Below are 9,536 nucleotides of genomic sequence, written 5' to 3'. Positions count from 1 at the left end.
GCCTATGGAAACTATGAAGAAAATTTCAATTCATAAGTCGACCTGAGATACTACTAAAGATTTTTTCGTACTGATTAAATTCTATGCTAAAATTATGCTATGACTGATAGTGAGTATCTAATATAGCAAGCCACTTGAGCGAGACCAAAGCAATCAATTAAAAATTCCCTTATCATACAGTGTGCAATGATGGGGTCACAATGCTAGTAACATGAAACGCTATACCAAGAATGGATGTAATACTATCCCTAAATGAAATATCCTTTGTGACTTTTGATTCATTCAGTTCAAAACATGCTAGGTATGTCATTATAAAGGAGTGCTGGACCAGAACACTGTTGTTTGGAGTCGAGCTGTTGAATAAGGCAATTCGTTTGCTCTTCTAATAGTGGTTAAATTTTGGCTAGAAAACAACTGGAGCAACTGTTCTTTGAGGTTGAAGTCTTTACAGCACTGTAAACAAGTCGAAGAGTTTAGTTTGGTGTGACGATAAACGAACGTAACATTTACCAAATTTATTGAAGTCGTCGAATTTGCACAACATGTCACGCTACAAGACCTCTTCTTACCAAACTTCTTCTTTTGGAAGTTCATTGGGCAAGTCATCGTTTGGTAGCAGTAGTAAGTTTGGTTCAACTACTACCAAGACGTCCTCAAACTCTGGAGGTAAAGGAACCTTTTCCATGACCTTTGGAGACAATGAACTGAAGAAGTCCAAGAAAACTACACATACCTCGACAGATGGTTCAACGAAGAGCGGTGGAAATGAAAATATTCTTAAATCGACTCGAATAAACATTGACCAAGAGAAAATGCCCGACTTTGCAATAGCTAGACCGAGAATTTTGCCAGTCCTGAAGCCACAAACCTGGGAGAAGTCTACCAAGGACATGTTGAGGAAGATTGACCCTAAAAAGCCTTCAGATGTTCTGTACTTCCCTGTTAAAACCCTCCCAGGAACAACACTTGGGTATACCCTAGCCATTGTCAACGAAGAGGGCTCACTTCACTACATCCTACGTAGCTATCTCGACGCCTGGAATATCCCAGAGAAAGTACTTATGGATGTTGCTATTAGAAACCTTGAGCATCGCCTTGAAAACCGTGCCTCAAAGCTATGGAAGCATAGCAAAGCTGGTGTTTATTACCTTGATAATCTAGGATCGGTATCTGCATCTGTCATCCTGTTGCCCCAGTTTCTTGATGGCTTAGATGTGGAAGAAGGAGAGCTGGTGATTGTAGTCCCTACTGGCGACATCTGCATGGTTGGTGGGTCCAAGAGCGAGACACAGTTGTGTATAATGGGTGAGATCGCTTTACGCTACTCTAAAGATCCCCAGCGCTTTAACATCAAGCCTCTGAGGTTTTCCAAGAACAGATTTCACGAGTATTCGCCAAAGATGTACGCAAAGGAACACGATGTTCCTCAGACCCTGGAAGAAGTCAGGACAATTAGGTCGAGACTAAAGCCGCTCAAAAGCCGACAAAAATAACACTGGCCATTGAAACAGAGATCTTGGGAAAGCATAACAAATTTTATTACCAGATAAAATACATAAAGCTTAGATGATAGAGGTAATGTCAAGATTTGGTGAGTTAAGAGTTAGGGGTTAGTAAAAATAGTAGAGGATAACGGAACTTGTTTTGATGACTCGAGCCATCATGTGTGACGAGTGACTGACTCTTTTATCAACAAGGTTAATTAATGCAAGTCTAATAATAAATTCACTTTAAGTAAACATCCTTTGTCCGTCCGTATAATAAAGGATTTAAAAAATGAACTGATTTAGAAGCTTTGAATTCATTTTGCTTCTGTACCATGGCCAGACTGAATAAAGCTATCCGTATTAAGCTAATAGGGAACTGAAAGTTTACTTTTAGGCTCTCGTACGTAAACTCTTTCCAAATAAGGTCAGAGATGAAGCGTGCGAAAATTAGGAACAATAACATCACCATAAATATTCTTGGCTTTTCAATATTTGTATGGATGCAAAGATTTCGCCTCGTGCTTCCGTTCTTCATTGCTAAATACTAAGTTACCGGAATGATAGCGAATATGGACTGACGTCACGGACTCCCCTTTTCCCGCGCTTTTTATAATCACGTGACACCAATCTTGATCTTGAACAGGAAGATCTTGAATTTTACTTTCTTCAAATGAAATGGAAACTGGGATTTGCTTATGATTTTGTACTCGCAAATAATATTTTGAATATTATAATAAGTTCACTGGTTTTGTGAAAGAGAATCAAAGAATGTCATTCCCCCAAGGTTCATCAAGGGGACTGGGTTTTTACTGTGATCTCTTGGTTTGGGACCACCCTATCCGAGCTGAAACTGCTTAAAGAATTTTTCGTGCTTTTTCTTGACAATTTTAAGATGTCTGGGTTTTTGTTCTCCATCCGAATGAAAAGGTTGTTACTTGCACTGACTTCAGTTAAAAGTAGCTCCATCTGATCTATTTTAATAAAAGCTTTAGCTGTTGTATCACAGTGCCAGTGGGACAATCACAACAGAACTAGACTCTAAACTAAGTGAAAGCCAAAATATCAAATTGGAATTTAGAAGTCGTTTTTTAAGGAAGGAACGAGGATAATTGGAGAACCTGAAGCAAAACCCTTGGAGAACCAACAAACAACTCTACTCGCATACGACACTGAGCTCGGCAGGACTGGAACACGGGTCGCATTGGCAAGGTCATGGCATTAGCAGCACACCCCACCCGTGCTTTCTATCTGGAGTTACCCAGGCGAAAGAAACATGCCCTTAGATAAAGCATGGCTTACAATGGCACCACTTGTAAAGTTAATGTAAAGCAAACTAAAACATTTTTTATTAACACTTCCCTATTTTGTTTTACTTTTACAAATTGATTTCCATTTTGAAAGAAACTGCTAAAAGCAAAAAAACAACAAAAAAACAAAAAACAATCAATTCCACCAATCCTGCCATATAAAGAGGCAGTGTGGGTGCCGACCTATTACCATGGTTACAGCAGGTCATCACCATGGCAACAGTACCTCTCAATAGTATGACAGTGACGTTTACTCTTAAATCACAAGCTTGATAGTGAATTTGAATGGGTGGAAATGTCTTCTGGTAGGCTTTATGCATTTCAATGGATTGTAACAGCGACATTTCTATGATAACACATAAGAATTTTTTTATTCACTTTACATCGTAGCTTTGTAGAATTATAATTACGACATCTCGGTACATTTTATTAGTTTGTTTATCCTAATGTAAACCTGTTAGATTTCTTTTAGTGCTGCTAATGTGTTCTTCAAGAGTTGGTTGTGCGCCTGTCGTAAGAAACAAAGGAGTACAACAGTCAGCATGAGTCAAGCAGGGATGGCGGCACACATTAAGATTGCACATGCCTGAATCAACAAATAATACTATGGTGTACAAGATAAAATTTGAAAAACTTTATATTTCAAAATCATCAGAATAAATAAAATTATTCCTACCTTTGCATGCTTTAATTCTAGCTCAACTAGCTCAGTCTGAAGATGAAAAGAAAAAAAACATCACATTTTGACATTGTTGTTTTTCCACCTCCTCCTACTCCTTCCCTCATTCTTCCCATAAAATTTGACGACCAAAATGTGACCAGTCAATGCAATACAATACAATACAATATATTTTATTTACATTCTTTTTTACATTTTTAAAATACTAAGCTTCTAATTTAACATTTAGTTTTCGAGTTAGACACTGTCATTTGTAATTGTAAATGTGACAGCTCAAGGGGACTGGCATAAGAGGAGCTCAGCTAGAAAACATCCAATTTGGCACAGAGTTTTATTTTAAGCCCCGTTTGATTGCTAGCAGGTAAAAAGGATTAATTAAAAATGGTAGGTATAATAACTTACCAAGTTCTTTCTAAACTGCTGTACACGTCTTGACTTGAAGTCAGTCAATTCTTGTCTCGCTACTTCTGACATGTTGTCGAATTTCTCGCTAGCATTTTGCTGCGCACTTTCAGCCTGAATAGCAAAGGAAGAAAGGTTTAAACCATAAGTTCTTGTATAAATATCTGAATAAGTCCTGAAACAGAGATGGCACTAAATAGTCAGACTGGTTCTTGGGAACTGAATATCTGGTCTTGTCTATTTTTCACAGCTCCCTATACCATGAACTATACTCCTGTACTCTGACAAAGGACTAGCGTCCAAAACGCCAGTAAGTTTTTTATCTTTTCATGGTGTAAAATTTACCCTTATCTCATTACTATACCATGAACAGCCTTCCTCACTACAAGTTTATAGTGAGGACTGTGATGAAAACCCTCACTTAGGATTTTCAAAAAACTATAAAACTTTTGACTACTACTTACAGCAGCAACTTCCTTATTTTTTAACCTAGCCTTGTCCAAAGTCTTGTTGGCATTCTCGTATTCTGAAAGGCACTTGGCTCTACGGTAAAGAAGATCTTTGGCAGCTTCAGTATCTCTCAGGTAATACCGTAACAAGTCTACAAGTTTAAGGTCCTCGTCGGAAGCCACTCTTCCCTCGAGCTTGCGAGCTCTTTCAAAGTAATCAGCGGATTTATTGAGAAACTTGTCTAAACCAGTGTACTCGCTAGTGCCCATAGCTGCTACTCCTGTTGAAATCTTGATAAAAGTATCTGCACAATTCTTATGGGATCTTGTCATCTGGTCTCCTTTACGTGTAGCATCCTTCAGTCTATGTTGAGAAATTGGCACAACGGTTAGATTAGTACTCAGTAATCTGATCCAATAGAAGATGCAAGATTTTCTGTCAGACTCCAAAATAGCAGCTTACTTATTGTGGTACTCTACGAGAAACTTCTTCTCATTCTCAAAGAACTCATCAACATCCTGATAATAGAAGAAAATGAACAATTTTTATGTGTTTTTTTTTTCAATTTTTTTATTTGTCGTATTTCAATATTAACCCCCTCCCCCCCTTAACAAGCACCCAGTCCAAAAGCACTGAAAATCAATATGCCCCAAGGGGGGCAGGGGACTTAATAGAGGAAATACAGTATACTCTCTGGCAACAAAGCATTCAACAATACTGCTACTACTGTTGTTGCTGTTTTTCTCACCAATGATGCTGTCACTGTTGCTACACCTACTAAGGTTGTTCTTGCTTTTGTGTTTGTGTTGTGTTGTAACTATGGATAGCATTGTTGTTACAGTTGTTACAGTCGTTATTGCTGTAATTGTCATTATTGCTGGTGCTGTTGTTTCTCATGAACTAAGCATTGGTTCTTAATATTTTTTTTCCATCATTAGTTTCGTACACAATTTACCTTTTGACTTGACAGAAGCACTTCATCAACTCCTTTTGCCAAACCTTTGAACAGGCCACCTAGTTTTTCCTTCTTATTCTTGCCACGCACATTCAACTGATAACAACACAGATAGTTTAATACTCATGCACTAAAAGAGCAAATTAATGACAAAGCAGCAAAGATATTCTGTCTTTACCTCTCCTTTGTATTCCAGGAATACTTTGAAATTGCTGTCTTTTCTCAAACTGGGATGGGATGCGATGCGTGTCAGAAACACCTCATGCATTGCAACTGTTTTTTTGAATGTGGCAAGGTATTCACTAAAACAACAAGAATACACAAAAAATTGATTTTATTCACTATGAACTTCTGGATTTTCAAAAGTATTTGTACCAGAATAAAGTATATTTCACTTACGCTTCTAGTTCCTGTTTCATTTTCTGGAATTCTTCCTTGGTCATAGTATTTTCACCTGCAATCGAAGAATCAAAACACTCTTATTCTAATATATACAATATAAAATATGAATGGGATTTAACAGTGGCATTTCTAAAGAGTAGCACTTCATCTACTGAATTCCAATTGGAATTTAGAAGTTGCTTTTTGCAGAGGAAGAAAAACTGCAGAACCCCCCAAAAAACTCAACCCTTGAAGCAGGAGAGAACTGACAAGCAACTTTACCCACGTACAACAACAAATCCGGGAATTGCACCCAGTTTGCTTTTGTGAGAGGCAAGCACTCTCACTGCTACACCACCTATGTTTTCCAGCAACAGTATAAACTGCTTGTACATAGCTGAAGGGACTCACACATCATTCATGTGTTCATTTTTGAATACCAACCTTCGCCAAGCTTTTGCAGCTTTTCTCGTGACACATCAAAGTCTGGTTTTGGTGGAGCTGGTGGAATCTAGATGAACAATGAAATGATAAATTATACAAAATAATAGTTAATGCAATTAAAAATGCAGTATTTACTTAATTTTTTATAATTAATAAGTTTATTCATCACATCAAAAGCACAAAAACTAGAGTGCAAACAATATAGCCGTGAAATTTTAGTGTTACTAAATAGTGCAATGTTATGCAAATTCTATTGTTTTCTATTGCTTACTTAGTACTATTTTGTACTATTTAGTAATTAGTATTTCACTGATTAATTGTTTGTACTCTATCATCAAATACCAGCTATGAATAATAAATAAAGTTAAATTATATTTTATCAATAAAATGAAAAAGGTTTCAAAACATACAAGATCAAAAAGTTGTCAATAAAATCACCATTATCAACAGGTTTCTTATTATGAATGATGATAATACGCATATATACTGCATATTTAATGTGTTTTAACTGCATCTTTTTCTCTTAAAACAGTTATAATATATTGTTTATTTAATATAGTAACTTTTTGACTTCTGCCATAAATCAAAATACACTTACAATTATTCCAGCATACTCTTCATTATCAACCAAACGATCGTGCAGCCAAATAAACTCCTCATGCTCTCTGACTACGTTAAAATCACTCTCCTTAAAGTCTGGTAGTGTAGTCTACAGACAACAAGAAATATAAGTCGTAGAACATGATACACCCTCTCCTCTGATCTAGTCAATCAGCCATTAGATCGAAAGAGAAACGACTTGTTTTACCTTCGTGTGGACGGTGAATTTTACCCGATCTCTCTCACTTAAAGCATCTGAGATATCCACTACAAGTGATGTATCCGTGGAGAGGTCAACTGATTGAGTTCGACTCTAGAAAAACGTCAAAAATGTAAGGAAAATTAGAAAACAATGTTGGTAAGAAACACAGCCTATCACTGACAGACACCAGAACTTATTCAAGAATTCCTCTTCTCTACCTTTTCATCTTCAAGTATATCCGTGCTATCTGCAGCGTCCTGTGTTGGATAAATAATATGGATGATTATCAAGGGAATTAGAAGAAAGAAGGTAGTTTTTCTCAGCTGCTTTTTAGAGGTACTCACTTACCATCATGGTGGCCGATGTGTGCCTTGCTCTCCTCAAGGTATCACGTGACACTACTAAAGAGGGCTCAATGCTATACCCCACCCTTCCCTACTGGGGTCGTAAATTGAACTCAAACTTTCTTAAACCTTTAAAAATATCTTAAATTAAAACAACTCACAATCTTAATAGTGCAAATGGCTCCAAAGTTTAAATCAAGTTCAATTTTTTGGCGGTAGAGTTGGAACTCTTTTGCTATGACCAGATTGGATGAGATTATATAAAAAATAAAAGTATTTTTGATGAATGATGAGCTTAATAAAAATTTTTAAACATAAACAAAGATAACAAAGGATTAATTGTTATTTACCAAGTCGTACAAATGAAATAAAATAAAATAAAATATAGAATTCTCGGACACAGGAAGCCCGTGAAAGATTTTTGTTATTACCCAGAAACCAATGGGATCACTTGGTAACTAAGAAAAGACAAGACAACATGGCGGACACTGAAGGTGAGTTTGACAAGACCAACCAAACAAACCAATTTTTCTATCTTTATCGTTTCTTTTATTACTTTAAAGTACATAAACTTTTTTTTGATATAGCTGCGTCTGAGCAAGCACCACAGGCTTCTCCAACAGAGGAAAATTCCCAAAGTAAACCCGAGGTAAATTTTTAACTTTCATTTGTCATGTGGCTTCTTTCAAAACGAATTTTTTTAGCTTATGTAGGAAATTTTGTAGCTGTTTTCTTCTGGGAATGCTAGTATGTTCTTTTTTATGTTTTTTTTAAATATGTTTTTTTCCTTTTTTTTTTTTTTTTGTTACCAAAATTACACAAAGTTATAAAAATTGTGCATAAGCTTAAATTAAAATATGAACATGAAAATACAGGGAAATACAATGTAATATTCAATCTGAATCACCAATATCTGTAACTCACCCCTGGGCTTTTTCATTCTTGATATTTCTCATTTAAGTCCTTTCCCTAAGCCATGCTTTTGGCTTGTGTATGGCCCTAAAACACATAGATTTGGCAAAAATTCCTAAACCCAGGAATCTTACTTAAATACACACTCTTCAGTTGAGCATAAAAAAAGCACACCAGATATAAATGGTTGCATTTAGTCTGCTGGTTATGTCTAACTGCTTTAGTGTTTTTTTTTTACTATGCTGTAATTAAATTCAGCCGAGTTTCATGAGTGTTTTTGATATATATCTCAAAAAGGTCCAGTATGGAATGATCTTTTAAAACGTTACCTTTTTTATCTTTTATTTAACAGGCAATGGAAACATCTCCACATGCCGAGATAGGCTTGACTGAAAACTTACAGGTAGCTTAAGACTAATTAATAGAAGAGTACCATTTAAAATTTTTAAAAGTAATTTGATAAATGTCAATATGTGTTGAGTAAATTCTGATTTTGAAATTTCCAAATATTTTATTGGTTTGCAACCTTGCACTTCAAGGTCAGGTAGATCACTTCTGTTGGTTTTCTTTCTTCCTTCTTTCCTTACTCACTTAACGATCTTCATATCCAGTTGGGCAAAATGATCACAACTATCTGTTGCCATTGCAAATGGCAAACTTATAGAGTTCGTAGTCTGTTTGACAAGTAGTTCTTTAAAGGACTTGGGTTGGGCTTCTATTATTCCTACACCTCTCCATTACCTGAAGAACCAGGTGCCATCTTCATGCAACCTTTCCCCTAAAATATGCCCTCAGCAAGATTGGACCTAGGAAGTGCAAGAAGAGTGTTAGCATACCAACATCCCTATATTCTGTTGTAAGGTATGATAACAGTTTTTAAGAGTGTAAAGCATTTTTATCGTAGAAAGTAATAGAAAAAGAAAAAGAAGAAGTTGATAAACCAACAAAACCAAAGGTAGACTTACAGTCCTTACCAACAAGGGCATACCTTGACCAAACTGTTGTACCTATTCTTCTTCAAGGCCTTGCAACCTTGTCAAAAGAAAGGTGAGCTTATTGTTCTTTTTTCTCCTAAATCATGCTATGTCCTGTCCTTCTGAGGCCTAGCTTTACTAATATTTTGTTTATTTTCAGACCACCAAATGCTATTGAATATCTGGCCACTTATCTTCTGAAAAACAAATCACAGTTTGAAGACAACGATTCTTAAAGAATATAATGTAACATGATTTGCTTTTTGAACTGTCTACTGTATATATATATGAGTTTCCTGGGAATGTACATCTTGTGACTTAAATAAAGTACTCTTTTAAAAATCTAAAAAGTCTGTTTTATCTGTTGATGTAAACTAAAAAAGGCTGCTATCTAGTAGA

The 9,536-nt window shown here is 36.0% G+C and overlaps 3 protein-coding genes across 3 annotated transcripts; 2 read left to right on the top strand and 1 right to left on the bottom strand.

Annotated features, from left to right (window-relative positions):
* The first annotated feature begins 119 nt into the window (after window positions 1-119).
* LOC116301235 (uncharacterized) lies at window positions 120-1,781 on the top strand. Its single transcript, XM_031710265.2, has one exon. The coding sequence runs from the start codon at window positions 543-545 to the stop codon at window positions 1,491-1,493; it is 951 nt and encodes a 316-aa protein (XP_031566125.2). The 5' UTR covers window positions 120-542; the 3' UTR covers window positions 1,494-1,781.
* Window positions 1,782-2,811: 1,030 nt separating this feature from the next.
* On the bottom strand, window positions 2,812-7,309 carry LOC116301225 (sorting nexin-6). Its single transcript, XM_031710253.2, has 13 exons — window positions 7,256-7,309; window positions 7,126-7,164; window positions 6,914-7,018; window positions 6,704-6,814; window positions 6,106-6,172; window positions 5,680-5,734; window positions 5,459-5,582; window positions 5,281-5,376; window positions 4,788-4,843; window positions 4,340-4,688; window positions 3,876-3,989; window positions 3,471-3,506; window positions 2,812-3,302 (listed from the first exon to the last, which is right to left on the bottom strand). Exons 1-13 carry the CDS (start codon window positions 7,259-7,261, stop codon window positions 3,252-3,254), a joined length of 1,209 nt encoding a protein of 402 aa, XP_031566113.1. The 5' UTR covers window positions 7,262-7,309; the 3' UTR covers window positions 2,812-3,251.
* A 398-nt stretch (window positions 7,310-7,707) lies between these two features.
* On the top strand, window positions 7,708-9,487 carry LOC116301309 (protein dpy-30 homolog). Its single transcript, XM_031710348.2, has 5 exons — window positions 7,708-7,745; window positions 7,839-7,900; window positions 8,516-8,566; window positions 9,068-9,210; window positions 9,298-9,487. The coding sequence occupies exons 1-5, from the start codon at window positions 7,730-7,732 to the stop codon at window positions 9,371-9,373; spliced, it is 348 nt and encodes a 115-aa protein (XP_031566208.1). The 5' UTR covers window positions 7,708-7,729; the 3' UTR covers window positions 9,374-9,487.
* The last annotated feature ends 49 nt before the right edge of the window (window positions 9,488-9,536 follow it).

The sequence above is a fragment of the Actinia tenebrosa genome, unplaced genomic scaffold, assembly GCF_029948245.1.
Source record: "Actinia tenebrosa isolate PJP-AT-01 unplaced genomic scaffold, QUT_ActTen_1.0 PGA_scaffold8__29_contigs__length_14323225, whole genome shotgun sequence".
Lineage (NCBI taxonomy): Eukaryota > Metazoa > Cnidaria > Anthozoa > Actiniaria > Actiniidae > Actinia > Actinia tenebrosa.
This window is presented reverse-complemented; position numbering and strand designations above follow the sequence as displayed.

Excerpts from the sequence above, each read along its gene's own strand:
- LOC116301235 (XM_031710265.2), top strand. The coding sequence starts at position 543 with ATGTCACGCTACAAGACCTCTTCTTACCAAACTTCTTCTTTTGGAAGT.
- LOC116301309 (XM_031710348.2), top strand. Across the intron at positions 8,567-9,067 it reads GCTTGACTGAAAACTTACAG|AAAGTAATAGAAAAAGAAAA; the intron begins GTAGCTTAAGAC and ends TTTTTATCGTAG. Across the intron at positions 9,211-9,297 it reads GCAACCTTGTCAAAAGAAAG|ACCACCAAATGCTATTGAAT; the intron begins GTGAGCTTATTG and ends GTTTATTTTCAG.
- LOC116301225 (XM_031710253.2), bottom strand. Across the intron at positions 7,019-7,125 it reads ATATACTTGAAGATGAAAAG|AGTCGAACTCAATCAGTTGA; the intron begins GTAGAGAAGAGG and ends ACGTTTTTCTAG. Across the intron at positions 5,735-6,105 it reads GCTGCAAAAGCTTGGCGAAG|GTGAAAATACTATGACCAAG; the intron begins GTTGGTATTCAA and ends CTTCGATTGCAG.